The sequence below is a fragment of the Ornithorhynchus anatinus genome, chromosome 4 (genome assembly GCF_004115215.2).
Source record: "Ornithorhynchus anatinus isolate Pmale09 chromosome 4, mOrnAna1.pri.v4, whole genome shotgun sequence".
NCBI classification, from domain to species: Eukaryota; Metazoa; Chordata; class Mammalia; order Monotremata; family Ornithorhynchidae; genus Ornithorhynchus; species Ornithorhynchus anatinus.
Genome location: NC_041731.1, coordinates 113,816,866 through 113,844,778, shown reverse-complemented (window position 1 = coordinate 113,844,778; position 27,913 = coordinate 113,816,866). Strand labels below are relative to the sequence as shown.

The 27,913-nt window shown below is 42.8% G+C and overlaps 1 protein-coding gene across 1 annotated transcript in view; it reads right to left on the bottom strand.

Annotated features, from left to right (window-relative positions):
• The window catches only part of LRRIQ3 (leucine rich repeats and IQ motif containing 3), a 103,801-nt gene that overhangs the window by 22,818 nt on the left and 53,070 nt on the right, over positions 1-27,913 (bottom strand). The window contains exon 5 of the mRNA XM_029063547.1: positions 16,649-16,814. Coding sequence (XP_028919380.1) covers positions 16,649-16,814 — 166 coding nt within the window. The remainder of the gene's footprint in view (positions 1-16,648; positions 16,815-27,913) is intronic.

Below are 27,913 nucleotides of genomic sequence, written 5' to 3'. Positions count from 1 at the left end.
ATGGCCAGGGATTAACTCTCTTTATTGCTCTATTGTACTTTCCAAGGCTTTTAGTACAGTGCTGTGCACACAGTAAGCGCTCAGTGAATACGAGTGAATGAATGCATGAATGAATGAACGAATGAATGAATATGTGCCAAGCTCCGTACTAAATGCTGGGGTGGATAGAAGCAAATCGGGTTGGACACAGACCCTGTCCCACATGAGGGTCATAGTCTTAATCCCCACTTTACAGATGAGGGAACTGAGGTACAGAGAAGTAAAGTGATTTGCCCAAGGCCACACAGCAGACAAGTGGCAGAGCCGGGATTAGAACCCAGGTCCTTCTGACTCCCAGGCCTGTGCTCTATCCATTATGTCATTCATAGGCAACACAAGGGAGGAGGAGTACAGCTAGGTGCATAAGTGCTCTGTGGAACTAAGGGTGGGTTAAATATCAAGTGCTAACAAGAGACTATAGATCCAACTTTCTAAACACAAGGGAGAGGGAGTAGAGAAAATGAGGACTCAAGAGGGGAAGGCCTTCTGGAGGAGATATGATGATAGATACGTTCTCTGAGAGAACTCTAGATGTACTTTCTGACAGCACATTTACAAGGCACTTCACAGAAAGTTGTTTCTAGTTGTTTTGTCGGGTTTTTTTTCTTTTTAGTTGTCTTCAGGTGCTTTGATTATCCTGCCAAGGATTTTGTTTGAATGATCAGGTTCGTGACAGGTTGTCTCGGGAAGGACTAAAGGTGAAGAAGAAGCTGAGAGCTTGATCAATCATCCCCTGGAGGTGAGAATGTCCGGTTATCCATGTGGATGAGGTGATAATATTCTTCCCATATTTTACAAAGTTAAGAAATAATGATGTGTCAATTTAGATGTATGATTTTGCCGAGACACCCTCCAGCAAAATTAAGTTGGTTATAATAATATCTTGTGAATTTGTGGTATTTGTCCCTGGCAAATCTCTCATCTCTCCACCCAATTCTCCATTCCCATTTAATAATAATGATGGTATTTATTAAGCACTTACTATGTGCCAAGCACTGTTCTAAGCACTAGGGCAGATACAAGGTGATCAGGTTGTCCCACTTGGGGCTCACAGTTTTAATCCCCATTCTATAGATGAGGTAACTGAGGCACAAAGAAGTTAAGTGATTTGCCCAAAGTCACACAGCTGACAAGTGGTGGAGCTGGGATTAGAACTCATGACCCTTGGCTCCCAAGCCCGTGCTTTTTCCAGTAAGCCTCGCTACTTCTCTGTGTATTTAGTCCTATCTTCTAAGTACTTAAGCATTCACCCTACCCTCACCAACAAACACTTCAATGGATGGATCAATTATTTGAATCCAGATTGCATTTATATTCGGAGGTCCTGACCATTTTGTTAGGTTTTCAACTTCAAATTCTTATTCAACGCTTTTAAAAATCTCCAACTTTTAGGGAATTTATGAAAGATTTGAATCTCAACCCACTGAAACGATGTCAAAACAGTCCAAAATTTCTATTTTTTTTTTACCTCAGTAATATCCTGTCAATCAACATTTTCAAATATAACAATGATCCCTGCAACAACTTTGGATGCCAGAGTGGTAGCAAGGTCTCAGATTTATCAAATTAAATGAACAATAAAATAGCCAAATATCTACAAACTTCTTAAAAAGCAGCTGAGTGGAATTCAAATTTTCAATTAAACCCTAGTACACTGTTTCATTCAACAGGTAAAATGAGTCACAAACATAAACACATTTAATAGAAGAAAATCTTCTCAGTAGTTTATGGATAGAAGTAAAGCACAAAACAGGAAATGAATTGCTACAAGCAATGCAACATTTATTATGAGTAATAAATTGCTCCAGTTTCCAAGCTACTTTTTTGGGTCTCCTAATGGGAACCGAGCATGCTCCCTCTCTTTTAAAGATCCAAGTACAAACTGTTGAGCAGCAACTGTGAATCATAATGAATCAGCTTTCAAGCTAGGTGATTTAGTTCGGAAGAAGTGGTTCTTGCCCAAAGACAGAGTCTCAAACACTGTCCAGACAAAATGCTGTCAAGTTGAATAGTGACTCATTTTCGTATAGTTTCAATCCCTCAAAATATAGACTGACTCTCTTCAGGCTCAAGAAAACTTCCCTTCATGAAATTCATTGTGTTTTGGTGCTATAAACAAGTGCAGCCTAGTGAAAAGGGCACGGGCCTGAGTGTCAGAGGACCTGAGCTTTAATCCCCATCTCTGCCACCACTGTTGTGGTGACTGTTGTGTGACTCTGGGACAAGTACTTCACTTCTCTATGCCTCAGTTACCTCATCTGTAAAATGGGGATTAATATTAAGACTTTGAGCCTGCTTGGTACATGGACTGGGTGCAACCTGATTAACTCGAATCTATTCCAGCACTTAGTATGGTGCCTCAATAGTAAGCGCTTAACAAACTGAATCCCCCTTTTCCTCTGCTCCCGTTCCCCTCTCCTTTGCCCCCACTTGCTCCCTTTGCTCTAGCCCTCCTCCCCGTCCCACAGCACTTGTGTATATATGCACATATTTACATTTATAATTCTATTTCTTTTATTAATGTCTATAGATCTATAATTCTATTTATTTTGTATTGATGCTACTTATGCCTGTTTACTTGTTTTGATGACTGTCTCTCCCCTTCTAGGCTGTGAGCCTGTTATGGGCATGGTTTGTCTCTTTTTATTGTTGAATTGTACTTTCCAAATGCTTAGTACAGTGCTCTGCAAACACTAAGCACTCAATATGTACAATTGAATGAATAAATGAATGAATACCTTAAAAAAAAGCTGGTGGACTTGGGTTCTAATCTCAGCTCTGCCATGTGCTTATTGTGTTACCTTGGGCAAATCATTTAACTTCTCTGAGCCTCATTTTGCTCATCTACAAAATGGGGATTTAATACTTGTACCCTGTCCTCATTAGACTGATGCTGGGACTGTGTCTGACCTGATTACCTTAGGGCTTAGTACATAGTAAGCACTTAACAAATACCACAGTTATTATTCATACTTACGTTCTTATCTTGGACTTGGAAAATAACTGATATATAATAATGATAAGATGGTATTCGTTAATGGCTTCCTATGTGCCAAACACTGCTCTAGGTGCTGAATAGTGTTCTAAGTGCTGGCACTGTTCTAATTAAGAAGATATGGGATTTCAGAAGGACTTCGAGGTGGTGAGAGCAGTGCTCCGTTTTCAGGTAGGAGGAACTCCAGGTAAATATCATCTATAATAATAATAATAATGATGGTATTTGTTAAGCAGCGTGGCTCAGTGGAAAAAGCACGGGCTTTGGAGTCAGAGGTCATGAATTCAAATTCCAGCTCTGCCACTTGTCAGCTGTGTGACTGTGGGCAAGTCACTTAACTTCTCTGTGCCTCAGTGACCTCATCTGTAAAATGGGGATTAAGACTGTGAGCCCCACGTGGGACAACCCGATTCCCCTGTGTCTACCCCAGCGCTTAGAACAGTGCTCTGCACATAGTAAGCGCTTAACAAATACCAACATTATTATTAAGCCCTTATTATGTGCAAAAAGCACTGTTCTAAGCGCTGGGGGGATGATACCAGGTGATCAGGCTGTCTCACGTGGGGCTAACAGTGTTTAATCCCTATTTTACAGGTGAGGTAACTGAGGCACAGAGAAATGAACTGACTTGCCCAAAGGAGCACAGCTGACAAGCATCAGAGCTGGGATTAGAACCCATGACTTCTGACTCCCAAGCCCAGGATCTTTCCACTGAGCCACACTGCTTCTCTTTGATGTGAAACTCATATAATCCACATATAATCACAGGCACGGTTAAGTGCTGAAGGAGACTATCAAAATTCATTGTTTGGCGCTGTTATTGTCTGTACAGGGAAAGCAGGAACGAGTAAGGTGTGACTGGTAATCACTCTACACTGTGGGGTAAATTCTCCCTTGTTGGTTTCCCAAATGTTGCTGAGTCAATGGCCTTGTTCTAGTTTCTGGGTCAGGGCATCACAATTTTCCCGAAGCTTTGCTCCCTAATCCAGGCAGTTCTGCTTCTGCTGCTGTATCACAGCTGCTCTCAGCTACTAATCACTCAATCAGTGGTATTCACTGAGCAGAACACTGCACTAAGCGCTGGGGAGCGTACAATGCAGTAGGGATGGTAGCTGTATTGTTTGAAGTTTGGCTTTGGGTTTTCAAATTGTTTCTTCTGTCAGTCAGTCAGTCCATCGTAATTATTGGGTGCTTACTGTCTGCAGAGCACTGTACTAAAAGCTTGGGAGAGTACGATATAACAAGAAACAGATGCATTCCCTGCCCCCAGTAGAGAGAAGGAGACAGACATCAAGCACTTAGTACACTGCTCTGCACAGAGTAAGCACTCAGTAAATACATTTGAATGAATTGAATATAAATAAATTTACAGATATGTTTCTAAGTGCTGTGGGCTGGGCAGGGGATGAATAAAGGGAGCAAGTCAGGGAAATGCAGAAGGGAGTGGGAGGTGAGGAAAGAAGCAGTGTGGCTTAGTGGAAAGAGCAGAGAATATGGGCTTGGGAGTCAGAGATCATGAGTTCTAATCCCGACTCTGCCATTTATCAGCTGTGTGACTTTGGGCAAAAAGCCTTCCTTTTCTTCTCTGTGCCTCATTTACCTCATCTGGAAAATGGGGATTAAGACTGTGAGCCCCATGTGGAACAACTGATTACCATGTATCCTCCCCAACGCTTAGAATAGTGCTGGGAACATAGTAAGCACTTAACAAATGACATCATTATCATCATTATTCTCTTCGGGCCCCGTGATACACTCAGTTAAGAGCACCAAGGGGACGTCAAGAGGGAAGAAGTGGAAAAAGGCGGTAGCTCGCCTGGTGGCTGACTGCCATCTTCTGCTTTCTTTGTTAATGGCTTCTTCACTGTCATCTCATCATACAGCAATTGCTTTGGTCTCTATCTGTCATCCCTATCCCACCAAGAGATGATGGGAAATGAGACCGATAGATGGAATTTATTGAGAGCTTACTGTGTGCCGCCTGGTGTACTAATAATAATGTTGGTATTTGTTAAGCGCTTACTATGTGCAGAGCACTGTTCTAAGTGCTGGGGTAGATACAGGCTAATCAGGTTGTCCCACATGAGGCTCACAGTCTTAATCCCCATTTTACAGATTAGGGAACTGAGGCCCAGAGAAGTGAAGTGACTTGCCCACAGTCACACAGCTGACAAATGGCAGAGTGGGATTCGAACCCATGACCTCTGGCTCCCAAGCCCATGCTCTTTCCACTGAGCCACGCTGCTTCTCTGAGCACTTATACTAAGTACTAAGCACTTATGTGATATGATGAATATTGCTCTGAAGCTGGTAGATCAATTTCAATGGGCCCTTATTAGTCTTGTTGCAGCGTGGCTCAGTGGAAAGAGCCTGGGCCCAGGAGTCAGAGGTCACGGGTTCAAATCCCAGATCTGCCACTTGTCAGCTGTGTGACTGTGGGCAAGTCACTTCATTTCTCTGTGCCTAAGTTATCTCATCTGTAAAATAGGGATTAAGACTGTGAGCGTCACGTGGGACAACCTGATTACCCTGTATCTCCCCCAGTGCTTCGAACAGTGCTCTGCACATAGTAAGCGCTTAACAAATGCCAACATTCCCCCGATTAGACTTTAAGCCCATCAATGGGCAGGGATTGTCTCAAACTGTTGCCGAATTGTACATTCCAAGCGCTTAGGACAGTGCTCTGCACATAGTAAGCGCTCAATAAATACTATCGAATGAATGAATAATTCGATGAGCTTTGGGTAGTAGTTGTAAGATTTATTGAGCACTCTCTATGTGCAACATACTATCAATGAATGAATCAATCAATGGTATTTACTGAGCACTTATGTGCACAGCGCTTGGCAGGATGCAAGACAACATAGCAGTCATGTTCCCTGCCCATAATGAGTTTCCAGTCTAGACGGGGACTACACTAAGCAGTTGGGAGATACAAAAGAAGAACAACCAGGTCATTCATTAAGGGACAGAAAGATGAAAATAAAATAATTGTGATATGTGTTAAGCAGCATGTCATAGTGAATAGAGCACAGGCCTGGGAGTCAGAAGATCATGGTTTCTAATCCCGGATCTGCCACTTGTCCAGTGTGTGACTCTGGGCAAGTCATTTCACTTCTCTGTGCCTCTGTGACCTCATCTGTAAAATGAGGATTGAGACTGTGAACCCCAAGTGGGACAGAGACTGTGTCCAATCCTATTTGCTTGTATCCACTCTAGTGCTTAGAATAGTGCCTAACACATAGTAAGTGCTTAACAAATACCATAATTATTATTGTTATTTACTATGTGTCAAGCGCTAATCAGGTCAGACACAATCCCTGTCCCACATGGGTCTGACAATTTTGGTAGTAATAATAATATTAAGCACTTTCTGTGTGTTCTAAGCATTGGGAAGGAGTATGCAGGTGGGAATTAAAAAACAGACTCTGACCCTTGAGAAGTTCACAGTCCATATGGGAAGGGAAACAGATACAGGAGCCCATTTTACAGGTGAGGAAACTGATGCACAGAGAGAAGTTAAATTACTTGTGCAAGGTCACATTGCATGCTAATAGTGGCTTTGGGATTAGAACTCAGGTCCTCTGATGCTCAGGCCCACGTTCTCTTCCTCTAGGCCAAGCTGCTTCTCCTCCTCCTGGTTTGTTATGATTCTGTAACAATACGAGCACATTCAGTATTTGCTATCTTTCTAGTCCTAAATTCTGAAATGTTGATATTGTATAAGAGACCTGGATCATTCCTGGTTCTGAAAACTATGAGAGGTGGTGGCCTCGCTAACTAGAAGTCAAGTCCACTGTAGAGCACGCTGAGAAGTTTTAAGTTGTTCTGTAAAGAATACATAACATTGGGACAGCATCTAGGTTTTGGATCACCAAACTCAGTTTGAACCTAATATGGTCAATTTCTTTGAGTTCAAGTTTGTTGTTCTCCCCAGACCAAACCCATATCTTTGGAGCTGGACAGAAACTAGCATAAATATTGGGGTTTGAGGAGCAAAACACCATTACTCTGTTGGAAAATAATGGATTTGCACCTTTCATCTCCAATACCAATAGCATTTATTAAGCTTATTGAGCACTTGCTATGTGCAGCACCCTACGCTAAGCGATTAGGTTAACACACAATAGAAACGATGAAAGATGTAGTCTCTCCCCGCAGGGCATTTACAACTCCAGTTCTGTGATAAAACATCTTCACAACATTTAATGGTGAGGGTTATAATAATAATAATATTATGATGGTATTTGTTAAGCGCTTACTATGTGCAGAGCACTGTTCTAAGCACTGGGGTAGATACAGAGTAATCAGGTTGCCCCACATGAGGCTCACAGTTAATCCCCATTTTACAGATGAGGTAACTGAGGCACAGAGAAGTTAAGTAACTTGCCCACAGTCACACAGCTGACAAGTGGCAGAGCCGGGAGTGGAACCCGTGACCTCTGACTCTGAAGCCCCGGCTCTTTCCACTGAGCCACGCTGCTTACTATCTGCCAAGCACTGTTCTAAGCGCTGGGGTAAATACAGGGCAATCAGGTTGTCCCATGTGGGGTTCACACTTTTAATCCCCATTTTACAGATGAGGAGACCAAGGCACAGAGAACTGAAGTAATTTTCCCAAGGTCGCCCAGCAGACAAGTGGCAGAGCTGGGATTTGAACCCACATCCTCTGACTCCCAAGCCCAGCCTCTTTCCACTAAGCCACGCTGCTTCTCTATCCATTGTCCATTGTCATCAGGAACTAATCTACACAATCACCCCTAATCACATAGAGTTCTAGTGTGATTTGATGACTATTCATGTTATTTAGCATAAGTCCCTTAACCTCTCCACTATTCTGTTTTTCTACCTCTAAAATGGGAATCATACATATAGGAGCAAACTCCTTGTAGACAGAATTCTCCCTCCCTAAAAGTCCCTACCACACTCAGTTCAAGGTTTATCACCTCCTCAAAATGAAACATTGATACCTACTATAATTGGCATAACAATCCCAAATTCAAAAGGAGGTTGTGAGCATGCAATAAACAAAAATGTCACTTATGAAGGGTTGAGATCTCTTAGAAGAAACATTGAGGCAGCCATCGTATTAAATATGCATATATAGTAAATATTTATTTACATGGAATTCTTTATAGTTAATGATGATGATAGTAACAATAATGGCATTTGTCAAGTACTTACTATGTGTCAAGCACTGTTCTAAACCCTGGGATAGATATAAGTTAATCAAGGTGGACACAGTCCTCGTCCCACAGGGGGCTCACAATCTAAGTAGGAGGGAGACAGGTACTGGATGCCTGACCAATGAGGAAATTGAGGCCCAGATAAGTTCAGTGGCTTGCCCAAGGAAACTCAGTAGATGAGAGGCAGAGATGGGATTAGAACCCAGGTCCTCAGCCTTAGGCTTGGGCTCTTTCCACTAGACCACTCTGCTTCTCTTATGATGTTGATGATTATATGATGATAATCATGCTCACAGAGGTATTTCTCTTGTTGGATTCCAACCAGCAGCAGACCATATCCATCTGAAGTTTCTTTTTATGGCTTGTGCTGAATTTCATTCATTCATTCATTCATTCATTCATTCATTAATATTTATTGAGCGCTTACTATGTGCAGAGCACTGTACTAAGCACTTGGAAGGTACAAATTGGTAACAGATACAGTCCCTGCCCTTTGAGGGGCTTACAGTCTAATCAGGGGAGACGGACAGACAAGAACAATGGCAATAAATAGAATCAAGGCGATGAACATCTCATTAAAACAATAGCAAATAAATAGAATCAAGGTGATGTACATCTCATTAACAAAATAAATAGGGTAATGAAAATATATGCAGTTGAGCAGACGAGTACAGTGCTGAGGAGATGGGAAGGGAGAGGGGAAGGAGCAGAAGGAAAGCGGGGAAAAGAGGGCTTAGCTATGGAGAGGTGAAGGGGGGGCGGTAGAGGGAGCAGAGGGAGCTGAATCTTTCCTGCACTCTTACTCATGATCCTGTGATTCAGCAGCACATAATTCAGGATGGCTAGCAGGAGTTTAGGTGCAGTACATACCCCTGCTGGATTTCTTGGTGACATTTTTTAGTAGATTCAGAGAAATAGTAAGTTCCATTGTCAGTTATTCATACCCCGTTTACTGAGAAGAGGAACATCAAATCCATCATGACACTTGTTGCTTTCTTGCTGTTAACCACTCTTACTATTGCTTTAAGAAAAAATGTGCAGAAAGAAGTGTAGATATTGGTGTTTCTTTGAGAGTGCCCGAGGGAAAGCATGGAATAGACCTTAGAACAATAGGAACAATGAGGGAAAGATCCACTAGACTATACAGTCCTATTTATTTTTATGGTATTTGCTAAGTGCTCGTGGCTCAGTGGAAAGAGCCCGGGCTCGGGAGTCAGAGGTCGTGGGTCCTAATCCTGGCTCTGACGCTTGCCAGCTGTGTGACTTTGGGCAAGTCACTTAACTTCTCTGTGCCTCAGTTCCCTCATCTGGAAAATGGGGATGAAGACTGTGAGCCCCATGCGGGAAAACCCGATCACCTTGTATCCCCCCAGTGCTTAGAACGGTGCTTTGCACATAGTAAGTGCTTAACAAATACCACCATTATTATTACTACATGCTAGGCACTGTTCTAAGTACTATAAGATCATCTCTAGATTCTAAACTCATTTGTAGACTGCCAGCTCACTGTGAGCATGGAACGCATCTACCAACTCTGTTATACTGTACTGTCCCAAATGCTTAGCACTATGCTCTGCATATAGTTGTTGTTGTCTTATGCTGTCGAGTCGTGTCCGACCCATAGCGACACCACGGACACATCTATCCCAGACCACCCCACGTCCAACTGCAATCGTTCTGGTAGTGGATCCATAGAGTTTTCTTGGTAAAAATAAGGAAGCCGTTTACCATTGCGCAGTAAACATGAGTCTCCACCGTCGACTTTTTCCCATGCTGCTGCTGCCCAGCACAGGTGAGTTTTCACTTGTAGTCACTGCCCAAGCTAGGAATGGAATGGACAGGCCTCTGATTGACTCTCCTTCCCATAGTAGAGACTGGTAGAGTCCTGGGCACTCTCCAGGTGTGATCCTGAGGGGTGACTGCACATAGTAAACACTCAATAAATGGGATTGATCGATTGATTGGGGAAAATAGAAAGTAATCAAGTCAGAGATTTGGCATGAGCTAGAGCATGTAGATGGGAAAAGAAATGGAGTGATTTGGGCTACCTCTACTAATTGCAGTCTAATAATAAAGCAGTCCTAAATGTCATTCCCCACTGGTACTTAATGTCAAAGAGAAACAAATAGAAAGAAAAAAAAAAGGAGCGCTAATTCTGTATGGAAATCTAAAGCCATATGATGGACAATTCAAGAGTTTCAACTTCATGGTTGGTAGCAGCCTGAGCTTCATTCACCATTTAATTCAAATTAACAAATTCCCTGCCAGAAACTGAATGCAATTATGTTTAACAAGAATGTGCTGTATGAACAAAATAAAACAGAATTAAGTGAATGAACAGAACAACAGCAAAAGAGGATATTGTACAAAGTTGAAATTAGCTGCAAAAAAATAGATGGAGGGTTAAGAAGTGGTTTCTTAGAACTTCTTTCACATTTCCCTTCAGTTCATCTGATTTCTTTTTCCTCCTTCAGTATCTTCTCAAATCGGGGGAGAATCACTTTGTATTAATCGTTTCAAAGTAAAATTTCTGACAATCAACCAACAAAATTATAAAAAAAAGGTAAGAGCAGCCAAGACTGGATAGGTTAATTTGTTCTGGTATCAATTATGTGCTTACTAAGTGCCAAACACTGTGCTACACACTGCGGAGCCTCAAGATTACAGATCAGAGGTTGGAAAAGATAAGATCGACCAAAGAAACTACATTCCTGAGAAATGAAAAAGGATTTAATACTAAAATTCATATTTTTAATTAAAAGTGGGAAGTCTTCATAAAGCCATTTCAATTGAAGATGAAGCACCCAGATGTACTGAATAGCTAAACAGTGGGATGGTGTAGTTTCCAATTTTCTATTGATGAGCATTGACTTGACATGAGAAGCAGTGTGGTCTAGTGGAAAGAACCCAGGCCTGGGTGGCGGGGGAACTTGATTCAAATCTGACTCTAACACTTGTCTGTAGGTGACCTTGGGCAAGTCACTTAACTTCTCTTGGCCTCAGTTTCCCAATCTGTAAATAATGATTTAATACCTGTACTCCCTCCTACTTAGATTTTGAGCCCCAAGTGGCTCGTATTTACCCCCCGTATTTATCATGTCTGAATCTTGAACAGTTTGCTTGCATCCCCATGAGCTTTCTTTCGTTCACACATGTGCACCTCTGGCCTGAAACTACATCCCCCTCTAAATCCTCCAGACTTCAGCCTTCTCCACTTTCCAAGCCCCTCGGAAAGACTGCCTCCTTCAAAAAGCCTTCCCTGATAAGTTCCCATCACCTGAGATCATATCTAACGAAGCAGCATGGCTTAGTGGATAAAGCATGAGCCTGGGAGTCAGCAGGTCATGGGTGCTAATCCTGGCTCCGCCACTCATCTGCTGTTTGATCTTGGGCAACTCACTTCACTTCTCTGGGCCTCAGTTCCCTCATCTGTAAAACGGGAATTGAAACTGTGAGCCCCATATGGGACATGGACTCTGTCCAACTTGATTTGCTTGTATCTACTCCAGCGCTCGGAACAGTTTCTGGCACATAGTAAGTGCTCAGCAAATACCATATTTATTATTATTATTATTAATGGTGTCTATGGTTCCCAGGAAAGAATGGACAACAATGATGGCAAATTCCTTAAGGATTGGCAGCGATGAAGCTGAATTAGCAAGCTGACTGGATGTCTTCCCATGTCCTTTACCGGTACTAGCGAAGAGGGGGCGACTCAGGGAAAGTAAGCAGCGTGGGACTTTCCTTTTGCCTGGGAGCACACCGCTTCCCTGAGAGTACATTCATTCATTCATTTAGTCATATTTATCGAGCGCTTACTGTGTGCAAAGCACTACTAAGCACTGGAGCTGTTGCCACGGCCACAGCGACCCCCCCAGGATCAAGCTTCAAACCCAAACCCTGCTACAGAGGGCCCCACCAACCCCTTTCCTTACCTGGGCCCATTTGGACTGCAAATATTTCATTATAAGCATTTTAAAACAAAATGTAAAATGTGAAATATGAAATTCCCTCCTGGCAAAGTTTGCAGCCACCAACATACCCTTTCCTCCCCACCCCTCACCAATCAGATCATCAATCAAGCAATCAATCCATCATATTTATTGATAGCATATTATGTGCAAAGTACTGTACTAAGCTCTTGGAAGGGTACAATATAACAGAGTTGGTAGAGACGTTCTTTGCCTACAATAAGCTCGCAGTCTACTGGGAGATACAGACATTAATATAAATGAATAAATTACAGATAAGCACATAAGTGCTGTGGGGTTCAGGAGGGGTGAATAAAGGGTGCAAAGGTGATACAGAAGGGAATGGGAGAAAAGAAAATGAGGGCTTAGTCAGGGAAGGACCCTTCGAGGAAATGTGCTTTGAAGGTGGAGAGTGCAACATGGCTTAGTGGAAAGAGTATGGGCTTGGGAGTCAGAGGTTGTGGGTTCTAATCTCAGCTCCGCCACTTGGCAGCTGTGTAACTTTCGACAAGTCACTTAACCTCTCTGTGCCTCAGTTACCTCATCTGTAAAATGGGGATTAAAGACTGTGAGCCCCACATGGGATAAACTGATTACCTTGTGTCTATCCCAGGACTTAGAACAGTACTTGGCATAGTTAGTGCTTAACAAATACCATCATCATTTTTATTACTATTATTATCTGTCGGATATGAAGAGGGAGGTTGTTCCAGGCCATAGGCAGGATGTGGGTGAGAGGTCAGCAGCAAGATAGACAAGATCAAGGTACAATCAATAAGCCAATAAATGGTATTTTTTCAGATCTTACTATGTGCAGAGTACTGTACTAAGCACTCGGGAGAGTACAATACAATGGAATTAGGGGAAAGGTTTCTTGCCCATAACTAGTTTACAGTCTACAGGAGGAGGCAGATATTAACAATAATAAACAATTTATAATATACAATTTAAAGATATGTGCATTAGTGGTGTGGGTGGTGGGACAAATATCCAACATCCAAAGGTCACAGAGTCAAGTTCATAGACAACGAAGAAGGGAAAGGGAGTTAGGGAAAAGAGGGCTTAATCAGGGAAAGACTCTTGAAAGAGATGTGACCTTAATAAAGCTTTGAAGTTGGAAAGTGTGGTGGACTGGTATATACGGAGAGGGAGGGAGGTCCAGGCTATGGGGAAGATGTGGAAAAGTCATTGGCAGTGAGATAGATGAGATCGGGGCACAGTGAATGAGTTGGCAATAGAGGAGTGAAGTGTGCAAGCTGAGCTATAGTAGGAGATGATAATAATTTTAATAATTGTGGTATTTGGTAAGCACTTACTATGTGCCAAGCTCTGTTCTAAGCACTGGGGTAGATACAAGGTAATCAGGTTGGAAACAGTCCATGTCCCTCAGGGGGCTCACAACCAAGATTCCCCATTTTACAGAAGAGGTAACTGTGGCACAGTGAAGTTATGTGATTTGCCCAAGGTCACACAGCAGACATGTGGCAGAGCCAGGATTAGAACCCCCAACCTCTAACTCCCAGGCCTGGGCTCTTTCTACTAAGCCATGCTGCTTAGGTAAGGTACAATGGGGCAAGCTTTAAAGCTTTAAAGTCAACTGTAAGGAGTTTCTGTTTGATGAAGAGATGGATGGGAAGGCACTGGAGATTCTTGAGTGGAGAGATGTGGACTGAACATTTCTGTTGGAGAGACATGGACTGAACATTTCTGTTGAAAAATGAGCCCTGCAGCAGTGAAGCACGAAATGAAGTGCAGAGAGACAGAAGGCCGGGAGGTCAGTGAGGAGGAAGATTCGGTAGTCATGGTGGGGTAGGATAAGTGCTCGGATCAGCATGGTAGCAGTTTAGGTGGAGGGGAAAGGACAGACTTTAGCAATATCGTGAAGGTAAAACTGACAGGATTTGGAGACAGATTGAATATGTCAGTGGAATGAGAGACGAATCGAGGACAGTGCCAAGTTTAGAGGCTTATGAGGGGAAGGGTAATGGTATTTTCTACTGTGATGGGACAGACAGGGAGAGGACAGGGTTTGCGTGGACAGATAAGGAGTTCAGCTTTGGACATATTTAGTTTGAGTTTAGTTTGGTGGGACATAAGGGTAGAGATGTCCTGAAGGCTGTAGGAAATGCGAGAATGCAGGGAAGGCTAGCGATGGAGGCTGGAGATGTAGATTTGGGAATCATCTGCATAGATGTGGAAGTTAAAGCCATTGTAGCGAATGAGTTCTCCAAGGGAGAGGATGTAGATGGGGAATAGAAGTGGATCTAAAACTGAGCCTTGAGGTTCCCCCACTGTCACTGGGTGGGAGGCAGAAGATGAGCCCCCGAAAGAAACTGAAAAAGAGCAGTCGGAGATATAGGAGGAGAACCAAGAGAGGACAGTGTCAGTGAAGCCAAGGTTAGATAAAGTTTCAAGGAGAAGGAGGTGGTCTAAAGTTTCAAAGGCAGCTGAGAAGTCTAGGAGGATTAGAATAGAATAGAGGCCATTCATTAGTTTTGGTGAGAAGAAGGTCATTGTTTACCTTAGAGATTACTGTTTTTGTGGAGTAGAGGGGGCCTAAATCAGGTTGGAAGGAATCTAGGAGAGAACTGGAGGAGAGGAAGTGGAAATGGTAGGTTTAAACAATGGTCTCAAGAAGTTTGGAGAGAAACGGTAGGAGGGCAATGGGACAATAGCTGGAGGGAGCCATGGGGTCAAGGGAGAGGTTTTTTTAGGATAGGCGATACATTGTTCTATTATACTTTCCCAAGCACTTAGTACAGTGCTCTGCAGACAGTAAGCACTTAATAAAAGCAACTGAATGGAATGAATGAATGAATGAATGAATGAATGAATGAATGAATGAATGAATGAATAAGCAACAATAAGAGGAGGTCAACAGAACGGTGTTCTCTGTCATGGAAAATACAGATCTGTCACGGGTGGGTGTGTGGGAAAGAGAACACGTGAGGAGGTTGTAGTAGGAGGAAAGAAGGGAAGTAAGGTAGGAAGGGGCAAGGTAATTGAGGACCTCAAAGCCTGCGGTAAAGAGTTTCTGCTTGATATGAAGGTGGACAAATAACAGGAAACCACAGGAAGCAGTGTGGCCTAATGGAAAGAGTACAGGCCTGAGAATCAGAGGACCTCAGTTCTAATCCTGGCTCCACCTTGCCTACTATGTGACCTTAGGCAAGTCACTTAACTTCTCTGTTCCTCAATTCCTCCATCTGCAAAATGAGGATTAAATACCTGTTCTCCCTCCTATTTAGACTGTGAGCCTCTTGTGGGACTCCATTATCCTGTATCTACCCCAGCATTTAGTACAGTTTTTGGTACACTCTGCTAAGCATTGGGGTAGAAGAAAGGTAATCAGGATGGATAGAGTCCCTGCCCCACAAAGGGCTCACAGCCAAAAGGTGGGGAGAACAAATATTTTATCTTCATTTTACAGATGAGAGAGACGAGGCAAATAGATACAAAACGACTGGACCAAGTCATATCAATTGATATATTGATATGTTGATAATATATTATTATATCATATATTGCTAATAATATATCATTCTCAGATGGTAATTATTACTGCTATAATGATGGTATTTGTTAACCGCTTAGTCTGTGTTAAGCACTGGGGTGGATACAAACTGATCAAGTTGGATACAGTTCCTGTCCCAAATGTGACTCACAGTCTTAATTCCTATTTTACAGATGAGGTAACTGAAGTACAGAGAAATGAAGTGACTTGCCCAAGGTTGCACAGCAGACAGGTGTCAGAGCTGGGATTACAACCCAGATTCTTCTAACTCCCAGGCCCATATTCTAACCGCTAGGTCAAGCCGCTTCTCAATCTAGGTTAGACTTGATTCCATGCATTTAGTACAGTTCATTGTATTCAGTGAGTGCTCAACAAATACTAACAATAACATTGGTATTTGTTAAGAGCTTACTATGTGCCGAGCAATGTTCTAAGTGCTGGGGTAGATACAGGGTAATCAGGTTGTCCCACGTGAGGCTCACCGTCTTAATTACCATATTACAGATGAGGTAACCGAGGCACCGAGAAGTTGTGACTTGCCCAAAGTCACACAGCTGACAGGTGGCAGAGTGGGGATTAGAACTCATGACTTCTGACTCCTAAGCCCAGGCTCTTTCCACTGAGCCACACTGCTTCTCTACTGCCAGAGCAATAGAGTAATATAAATGTGCAGTCTGGCTTATAAAAAGAGTGGCATGTTTACAATCAAGATTCCATACTACTTACTTCTATTGTACTATGTTCTTCTTTCCTCTGGTATTAAATGTCAGAGAAGCATCGAATTTCTAATTATATTTTTAAATTTTAAGAACGAGGATTTTTAACAGAGGTTCATCGGTTTTTTAAACCTATCCCTACTATCTGCAAATAGTTCTTAGCAATCTGCTGAATACACAATTTTATAAAATAAAGTTTTAACGTGAACATTTAATAGCATACTTACTGGCGTCCCAGTTGTAATCTTTCCTTTTTCAGTTTTCTGTGCTGATTTAAAGATATGATACATAAAGCTTTTATCATACATGGTAGGTTTGTAGAAAACGTAAATCTGTTTTGCTCCACTGAAGCTGTAATGTCTCTGCCATTTCCTTTTAAGACGGAAAATCTTCCTATAGGAAAAAAAAAGTTGTGTGTGTGTGTGTGTGTGCGTGTGGTTTACCACAAACTTTGCCAGTGTTGTGGGCTGGAGAAAAAGGGAAAAAATATTCACAGGGAATCATGGCAGCTGATCAAGTGAACCTGGGTTGAAGTTCAGGAATTCCACAATGGTTTGGATAGTCCAGTGATAGTGGTTAGAACAACCACGTCCAATGTAACCTAAATATTGAAGTCACATCTCCTCCAAAAGGCCTTGCATGACTAAGTCTTCCTTTCTTCTTCTCCCACTCCTTTCTGCATCACCCTGATTTCCTCCCTTTATTCACCCCCCCTTCCAGCCCCACAGAACTTATGAACCTATCTCTTATTTATTTGTTTATATTGTCTCTCCCTCTAGACTGTAAGCTCACTGTGGGCAGGGAATGTCTGTTTATCATTATATTGAACTCTCCCAAGTGTTTAGTACAGTGCTCTGCTCACAGTAAGTGCTCAATAAACATGACCGAATGAAGGGGACTACATATATAATCTTCAAGATTCTTCTAGAATATTAATGAAACCAATCTGGATTCTTGCTAAGAGTTACAGCATAACTACAGTCTTCAAAAACATTTTCCACTAGGCATGCATTCATTTTAAAGGAAAACATTGGAGGATTGACTTGAGAAGGGTAATAAAAGTCAATATCCCTCAAATTTAGAGAGAGAAAGAGAAAGACAGAAAGGGAGAGAGATAGTGAGGTAGAGAGAGAGGGAAGAAGAACACTGTGCTTGGGTCAGCTCTTTGTGGGCAGGGATCCTGTCTATCTTCTCTATGATACTGTACTGTATTCTTCCCAAGTCAGATTTTATCACTACATGAAATCTCCAGCTCCTTTTGAATGCTCAATATAATAATAATAATAATAATTAATGTTGGTATTTGTTAAGCGCTTACTATGTGCCAAGCACTGTTCTAAACGCTGGGGTAGATACAAGGTCATCAGTTTGTCCCACGAAGCGCTCACAGCCTTCATCCCCCTTTTACAAATGAGGTAACTGAGGCACAGAGACGTTAAGTGACTTGCCCAAGGTCACCCAGCTGACAAGCAGCAGAGCCAGGATTAGAACCCATGACCTCTGGCTCCCAAGTCCAGACTCTTTCCACAAAGCCACGCTGCTTTTCGAGATGCTGGGCAATTCCTACTTCTCCCGAATGCTCTTTCTTGATTAAGATTTTCCCATATCCATCTCTTTCCCCACCTGAGCAGATACAGTATGAGTGATTCACATAGCATTTCCTCAGCCTATATTACTTCTTCCACCAAAACTCAGTGGTAAATGTTTATTGGACAATAGGAAGGTGGAGAGCTTCTTAGAAAAGAACTGGAGCACACAATGGAGGGGAGGATGAACATTCTAAAGCAGACAAAATGCCCTCTCTCAATCATTCAATAGTATTAATTAGCACTTACCCTGTGCCAAGCACCACAATCAATGAGTAGTCTTTACTGAGTGCTTATTGTTTGTAGAGCACCATACAAATTGTTTGGGAAAGTACTCTAGAGAAAGTAGACGTGATTTCTGCCCTCAAGTTGCTTCCAATCTGCAGATTATTTTTTTCTGTTCCAGGCAGGCATGGAAATAAAATGAAGTGGAGAGTCCAGTGAAGGTGACCCAACTGGGTTATTCAGCTCCTGATCTAGATTTCTTTTTTTGCCTGAATAATTCAGTTAGGTGGCCTCTAGGAATAATAATACTTGCGGTATTCGTTAAGCACTTACTATGTGCCAAGCACTGTACTAAGCATTGGGGTGGGTTCAAGTTCATTAGGTCAGTCACAGTCCCTTTCCCTTTTGGGACTCAGAACAGGTAATGAATGCCCATTTTACAGATGAGGAGATCAATCGATCAATGTATTTATTGAGGGCCTACTTTGTGTAGAGCACTGGGATAAGCACTTTTTATGGTAGGTTCAGTGCTTATTATGTGCCGGGCATTGTACTAAGCCTGGGGAAGATACAAGCTAATCAGATAAGACATATGTGGCTACCAGTCTTCATCTCCATTTTACAGATGAGGTAACTGAGGCACAGGGAAGTTAAGTGACTTGCTCAAGGTCACACAGCAGAGAAGTGGCAGAGCTGGGATAAGAACCCAGATCCTTCTGACTCCCACGTCCGTGCTCTATTCACCAGGCCACACTGTTTCTCACTTGGGAGAGTACAATATAACAGAGCTGGTAGACATGAGTCCCACCCACAAGAAGCTTGCAGTCTAAAGTTGCAGTTTACAAACTTGCTGAAGGTCACACGGCAGGCAAATGATGGAGCTGGGATTAGAATCCAGTTGCCCTGACCCCCAGACCTATGCTCTTTCCACTAGGCTATGCTGCTTTAAACACCATACAAATTTTTAGTAGTTAATCTTTTCAACAGTACTGCATATCAACCATGTCTGAGAAATGCAAATACTATGTATTTCATTAGCAGTTAGCAAAAAGATAACAGTAATAATGTTGGTATTTGTTAAGCACTTACTATGTGCAGAGCACTGTTCTAAGTGCTGGGGTAGATACAGGGTAATCAGATTGTTCCACATGAGGCTCACAGTTAATCCCTGTTTTACAGATGAGGTAACTGAGGCACAGAGAAGTTAAGTGACTTTCATTCATTCATTCAATAGTATTTATTGAGCGCTTACTATGTGCAGAGCACTGTACTAAGCGCTTGGAATGAACAAGTCGGCAACAGATAGAGACAGTCCCTGCCGTCTGACAGGCTTACAGTCTAATCAGGGGAGACGGACAGACAAGAACAATGGCAATAAATAGAGTCGAGGGGAAGAACATCTCGTAAAAACAATGGCAACTAAATAGAATCAAGGCGATGTACAATTCATTAACAAAATAAATAGGGTAATGAAAATATATACAGTTGAGTGGACGAGTACAGTGCTGTGGGGATGGGAAAGGAGAGGTGGAGGAGCAGAGGGAAAAGGGGAAAAAGAGGGTTTAGCTGCGGAGAGGTAAAGGGGGGATGGCAGAGGGAGTAGAGGGAGAAGAGGAGCTCAGTCTCACCTCTTGGAGGAGGTGAGTTTTAAGTAGGGTTTTGAAGAGGGAAAGAGAATCAGTTTGGCGGAGGTGAGGAGGGAGGGCGTTCCGGGACCGCAGGAGGACGTGACCCAGTGGTCGACGGCGGGATAGGCGAGACCGAGGGACGGTGACGAGGTGGGCGGCGGAGGAGCGGAGCGTGCGGGGTGGGTGGTAGAAAGAGAGAAGGGAGGAGAGGTAGGAAGGGGCAAGGTGATGGAGAGCCTTGAAGCCTAGAGTGAGGAGTTTTTGTTTGGAGCGGAGGTTGATAGGCAACCATTGGAGTTGTTTAAGAAGGGGAGTAACATGCCCAGATCGTTTCTGCAGGAAGATGAGCCGGGCAGCGGAGTGAAGAATAGACCGGAGCGGGGCGAGAGAGGAGGAAGGGAGGTCAGAGAGAAGGCTGACACAGTAGTCTAGCCGGGATATAACGAGAGCCTGTAATAGTAAGGTAGCCGTCTGGGTGGAGAGGAAAGGGCGGATCTTGGCGATATTGTAGAGGTGAAACCGGCAGGTCTCGGTAACGGATAGGATGTGTGGGGTGAACGAGAGGGACGAGTCAAGGATGACACCGAGATTGCGGGCCTGCGGGACGGGAAGGATGGTCGTGCCATCCACGGTGATGGAGAAGTCTGGGAGCGGACCAGGCTTGGGAGGGAAGATGAGGAGCTCAGTCTTGCTCATGTTGAGTTTTAGGTGGCGGGCAGACATCCAGGTGGAGACGTCCCGGAGGCAGGAGGAGATGCGAGTCTGAAGGGAGGGGGAGAGGACAGGGGCGGAGATGTAGATCTGCGTGTCATCTGCGTAGAGATGGTAGTCAAAGCCGTGAGAGCGGATGAGTTCACCGAGGGAGTGAGTGTAAATGGAGAACAGAAGAGGGCCAAGAACTGACCCTTGAGGAACTCCAACAGTTAAAGGATGGGAGGGGGAGGAGGCGCCAGCGAAGGAGACCGAGAATGACCGGCCAGAGAGGTAAGAGGAGAACCAGGAGAGGACAGAGTCCGTGAAGCCAAGGTGAGATAAGGTATGGAGGAGGAGGGGATGGTCGACAGTGTCAAAGGCAGCAGAGTGGTCAAGGAGGATCAGAATGGAGTAGGAGCCATTGGATTTGGCAAGAAGGAGGTCATGGGTGACCTTAGAGAGAGCAGTCTCGGTAGAGTGGAGGGGACGGAAGCCAGATTGGAGGGGGTCTAGGAGAGAATGGGAGTTAAGGAATTCTAAGCATCGATTGTAGACGACTCGTTCTAGGATTTTGGAAAGGAAGGGTAGTAGGGAGATAGGATGATAACTGGAGGGGGAAGTGGGGTCAAGAGCGGGTTTTTTAGGATGGGGGAGACGTGGGCATGTTTGAAGGCAGAGGGGAAGGAGCCCTGGGAGATTGAGTGGTTAAAAATAGAAGTTAAGGAAGGTAGGAGGGCAGGGGCGATGGTTTTAATAAGGTGAGAGGGAATGGGGTCCGAGGCGCAGGTGGAGGGGGTGGCACTTGCGAGGAGGGAGGAGATCTCCTCTGAGGATACTGCAGGGAAGGATGGGAAAGTAGGGGAGGGGGTTGGTGGGGGGGAGGGGAGAGGCGGAGGGGTGACTTTGGGGAGCTCAGACCTGATCGTGTTCATTTTCGTGAGGAAATAGGTGTCCAGATCATTGGGGGTGAGAGATGGGGGAGGAACAGGGGGCCTAAGGAGAGAGTTAAAGGTCCGGAACAATCGGCGGGGGTGACGGGCATGGGTGTCGATGAGGGAGGAAAAGAAGCTTTGCCTGGCGGAGGAGGAGAGGGCAGAGTTAAGGCAGGAAAGGATAAATTTGAAGTGTGTGAGGTCGGCTTGGTGCTTGGACTTTCGCCAGCAGCGCTCAGCAGCTCGAGCATAGGAGCGTAGGAGGCGGACGGAGGAGGTGATCCAGGGCTGTGGGTTAGTGGAGCGAGAGCGGCAGAGGGAAAGGGGGGCGAGAGAGTCGAGATGAGTAGAGAGGGTGGAGTTGAGAGCGGAGACCTGATCGTCGAGAGTGGGAAGAGAGGACAGGGCGGCAAGGTAAGGAGAGATGCTATTGGAAAGACGGATGGGATCGAGAGAGCGGAGGTCTCTGTGGGGCAGTAGCGAAGATTTGCAGGGGGAGGGAGTGTGAGAGATGAGGCAGGTGAGAAGGTTATGGACTTGCCCACAGTCACACAGCTGACAAGTGGCAGAGCCACGAGTCGAACCCATGACCTCTGACTCCTAAGCCCAGGCTTTTTCCACTGAGCCATGCTGCTGAATATTACATCATTACTAAAAAAACCCATTAAAAACTAAAAAAAAAAAAAATAGGCTGAGTAGACCCCCACTCTTACCACATAAAATGGAAAATAGTTTGGAACAATGGAGATAATTGGTCTTTCTTCCTAGTAACAGGGCTTCTGCCAAAACAATGTGAATGCTCATTGTGAAAAAATGGGCACTTGGTCAGTCAATTTCCTGAGGACCATAGACAAATGGAAGTTAAAAATGTATATTCAACGACTTTATTAACTTTCAACTTTGTTCTAAGCAGAAATGGAGAAAGCATGCATTCTCTTCCCAATAATGAGGTAGTGGACTTGATTTTTATTTAAGCTACCTGTGAGAAAGAACAATTTGCACCATTATTTTATCTACAAGGTTTTAACCTTAACAAGCACTTTCTCTTGTTATGCTCAGTGTAATCAGCTATGGAAAAAGACAGGTATTTGGTAAACTCAGAATTTGACTGGAGTTGGTTCAAAGTTTTAATTTGACTGGCAAACCTTAGGTTTCTTATCCAAAATGTGACATTTAGAAATCCTATGCCAAATATTAACATAAGACAATCCCTGTGGTGAAATGACAGTAAGTTATAAAGTGAGAAATGGAAAAAAAAATTTCTTTAATGGTATTTGTTAAGCACTTATATTTATGCCGCTCACTATACCAAGCACTGGGGTAGATACAAGTTAATCAGTTTAGACATAGTCTCTGTTCCACATAGGGCTCACAATCTTAATCCCCATTTTTCAGATGAGTTAACTGAGGCACAGAAAAGTGAAGTTACTTGTCCAAGGACCTACAGCAGACTTGTGGAGGAGTCAGGATTAGAACTCAGGTCCTCTGACTTCCAGGCCCACACTCTAATCCACTAGACGTCTCACTGAAGGTGGTTATGGAGGTACGTCATTATCCATCCTTATTCAAGTTAAAGGAGAATTCTGTTGTCATAAAATAAAATAGTAACATATGTATTCTTATGTTGAAATGCATCTGCATCCTACTATGTAAAATGGATCCATGGGCATTTGAAAATGCTGAAATCTAGTATTTTTAAAGTAGTCTTTTAACCAGTCCTTTGTTGAGCTGCTTGTTTGTGGTGGAGGTAGGGAAGTGGGAAGGGAACAGGGATACGAAGCAAAGGGGGACTGGAATACACTGGCACTCTAAGGTGCGGAGAAAAGCTTCCGAAAGAAAGACAGTTCAGCTGGATGTAAAGCACAGTTAAGATGCAGTGCCCCACATCAGAGATTCCTCTTTAGTATTGGTGTTTTATTTAGCTGAGCAGCCAATCTCCTGAATAGATCAATTTGCTGTGTAGTCATCTGGATGATCTTACATAGCTTTAAAGCTAAGGGTAATATTTTGTGGTTAGGGCATATATTGCCAAATAAACAGAATTTAACCACATTCGAGCTTCTATCCAATACTCGGATAACTGCTAACTTGTGCTTAGACAGTGTCCCTAATTCAAATTAAATTTCTTAGTCTGAATAAATTTTTAAAAATCTCCCACATCTCCTTCTCTAAAATCCTAAACACCTTGTAAGTGTACCCACATAAATTGAAAACATTGATAAAGTAGAAAGCTGTGCTCTATAAGATGGGATTTTGAAACTGCAACAAAGACATTATGTCAGCAAGTTTATGCTTTTAGAAGTAGGGGAATAGCAATATGAAAGTAAACCATTATATTCTGAGATTTGAGGGAGAGAGAGGCATTATACTTTTCAAAGTCAAATAATATTTGCTATGCATCTCTTAAAGGAGTTATGGACATTTACCCAATCTAAGTTTGCAATGGAATAAGAAAATGAACAGTTTGGGTTCAGATTGGGTGAAGTTTCCAGATTTTCCCCCTTCGTGGGGCTGGGAGTTTAAGGGCATTGGGAATGGGGCATGGGACACTTTCAGTGACCGGGGGTCTGGGTAGTTTTAGAAATGAGAATTCAAAATGGGGATGGTGGTTAGAATCTTCTCTCTGGGCAATTTTAGAAATGAGAATTCAAAATGGGGATCGTGATTAGAATCTTCTCTCTGGGCAATTTTAGAAATGAGAATTCAAAATGGGGATGGTGGTTAGAATCTTCTCTCTCATTCAACCCACATATTCAATCTGTCACTAAATTCTAGGGGTACTACCTTCACCACATAACTAAAATCTCCATCCAAACTGTGACCACATTGATCCAAGTACCTATCTTTTCCTCCCTTAACTACTACATAAGCCTCCTTGCTGACCTCCCTGCCTCCTCACTCCAATCCGTATTTCACTCCGCGGACCTGAAACATTTTTCTATAACATGTTTTGCCACTTCTTAAGAACCTCTAGTGGTTACTAATCCACCTCCACATCAAACAAAAATTCCTTACCATTGACTTTAAAGCATTCACTCACCTTACTTCCTCCTATCTTATCTTGCTGATTTGCTACTATAAACCAGCCCTCATGCTTCACTCTGATGCCAACCTACTCAATGTGCATCAATCTCCTGTATCTGCATCAATCTCCTGTATCTCACTGCCAATCACTTGCTCAGTCCTACCTCTGCCCAGGAACTCCCACCCCCTTCACATCTGACAATCACTCTCCTCACCTTCAAAAATTTAATAAAATCACATCTCCTCCAAGAGGCCTTCCCTATGTCCCCATTTCCCCTACTCCTTCTCCCTTCTGCATCACCCTTGCACTTGACTCTGTAACCTTTTGTTCCCTCAGTCCCTCTAAACTGTAAGCTCCTTTTGGACAGGGAATGTGTCTGTTTCATGGTTACACTGTACTCTCTCCAGGGTTTAGTATAGTGCTTTGCACACAGTAAATACTCAGTAAATACAATTGACTGATGGAGGCAGTCCAACAGGACGTTTACGTGTCCATAATTTATTTTAATGTCTAGCTCTCCCTCTAAATGTAAACTCTTTGTGGGCAGGGAACCTGTCTACCAATTCTCTTATCTGAGCTCTTCCAAGTGCTTAGTACAGTGCTCTGCACACAGTAAATGCTCAATAAATATGTCCGATTGTAAAGGAGGATTGTGACTGCTTTGCAATATAGCAACCATTGAAGTAGTCTTCGGGAGCAGACTACATCGGGAGCAGCATGGCTCAGTGGAAAGAGCAAGGGCTTGGGAGTCAGAGGTCATGGGTTCAAATTCCGCCTCTGCCACTTGTCAGCTGTGTGACTGTGGGCAAGTCACTTAACTTCTCTGTGCCTCAGTTACCTCATCTGTAAAATGGGGATTTAGACTGTGAGCCTCACGTGGCACAACCTAATTACCCTGTACACCCCAGCGCTTGGAACAGTGCTCTGCACATAGTAAGCACTTAACAAGTACCAACATTATTATTGTTAGTCTAAAAGGATTGACCACCCAAATGTCTACATCATCCCAGGCAAGTATGATAGGTCACGGGCCTGGGAGTCAGAAAGACCTGGGTTCTAATTCCAGTTCTGGCACCTGTCTGCTTTGTGAACTTGGGCAAGTCATTTAACTCCTCTATGTCTCAGTTCTCTCACCTGTAAAATGGGGATTAAGACTGTGAGCCTCATATGGGACATGGACTGTTTCTAGTTGGATTAGGTTATATCTACCCCCGTGCTTAGTGCAGTGCCTGGAAGATTGTAAGTGCTAAAAAATATCATTAAAAAAGAGCAAAGTACTGAACTGATTAATATATCAGGGAGTGATTAAATAGGGAGAATTTCCATTAATTTAACAGTGATAGCTGGTTCACTACACCTTACCTACCCATTGTTCAATGACTATGGCCTACAAACCACTATTTCTACACCTCCATATCACCCCCCAAAGCTCTTGTACTGTGTCTCAATAATGATAATAATTGTAGCCGATTAATGAATCAATCATATTTACTGTGCCCTTACTGTGAGCAGAGCACTGTGCTGAGTGCATGGGAGAGTACATTATAACAGTGTGGGTAGAGATGTTTCCTGCCCACAACAAGATTTCAATCTAAATCACTGTGCTATGGCATAGTGAATAGAGCACGGACCCGGGAGTCAGAAGTCATGGGTTCTAATCCTGGATCTGCCACTTGTCTGCTGTGTGGCCTTGGGAAAATCACTTCACTTCTCTGAGCCTCAGTTACCTCATCTGTAAAATGGGGATTGAGACTATGAGCCCCACGTGGGACAGGGACTGTGCCCAACCTGATTTGCTTGTATCCACGCTAATACTTAGTACAGTGCCTGGCATATAGTAAGTGCTTAACAAATACCATAATTATTATTACTATTATTATTATTATTACTAAGTACATGGGAGAGGCAATACAACAATGTTGACTGTAGTATTTGTTAAGTATTTACTATGTGCTTAGCACTCCGCTAATAGCAAGGGCAGATTCAAGCATCCTGGCCTTGTAAATATTATATTATCGAGCACTTACTATATGCAGAGCATAGGGGAGTACAACATAACAGAGTTGGTAGAAATTTTCCATGCCCACAAGGAGAGGTTCTGCACATGGTATGTGTTTAATAATCCTGTTGCTGCACCTGCTGACGATACTAATAATTAAGGAAAAAATGCAACTATTGTCAGTGTCTGTACTAAATCATTTGTTGATAAAGGAGAGCAATGATTAATGTGAACAAAAGATGGAGTTGCAATTAGCTAAATATCCAACTATATTCATATGGTAATCTCTAATTGGTGGATTCATTTTCTGAGGTCACGGTTAAGCATAAAAAGGAAGCATATAACATTAAGTTTAACTTGAGGGCCTCGAAACATTGATGTTGGTCATTCGAAATGATACAATTGGGTTCAAAGGAAAATATATAGCTCAAAAATGCAATCAAAATTCAAAGAAATTTATTGACCACCGTAATTACTCAGTGAATACAAAGAATAAGTATATAATTTATAAAGAGCATTGTACGGTACTTCAAAAAGATCTAAGAAACATCATCTGTAAAGGTTTCGTATTAACATATTAATGAAATAGTTTTCTAGCTACTATGAAGGCATTGAGATTTTTATGGTAATATGTAATGTGCCATTAATAACCTGTAAAATGCATAGGCATGAAGGACAAAATTTTTGAAAGTCTGGACTCTGAACCGTTATTAGTTTAGGAGAGTACAACTGCGGTATTATGGATTTAGGTATTTAGTCTATTTGTATCCCCCCAAAATTATTAAGACATTGTAGCTAATACCTTATAGGTATAGGCTCTTTGAGAATAACAATAAGAAGCCTGTATAAAAGGATTCAAAAAATAGTAAGTTCACACTACAAAGAGAAGTGCAAAGTTAAAAAAAAAGTAAGCTAATGGGAGGCATCACAAGAGCATATTTTTGTCAAAGCCTGAAAAATTTTACAGTCTTTGAGATTTTGGATGATAACTGTTCTGTGTGTTTCCATTTCATTAGGTATTTAGAATGTGAGTGTTGAATGTGCATTTTTGCAAGTTTCTGCAATTGTGCACAAACTTAGCTCATTATTGACTTGCAAACTAGTTTTCTTCATAAGGAAAAGTACCTCACCTAGGATTTTTAGGAATAATAATTAACAATGCCTTCAATTTACATAGCATATCTCGTCCCCTTGGAAGAATACTTCCTAAATGTTTTCCTAGATGATATTTCCTTTATCCATGCAGCATTCCTGTGAGATAGGAAGGGCCAGGTGCCATTTTCATTATACAGGTGAAGGAACAGGACAGTTAAGGTCAAAACATGACAGGGCAGGACCTAGAACTGAGTGGGATTTACAGTATGAGGTAGTCTAGAATTTGGGGCTTCTGGAGAGTCCTATTTG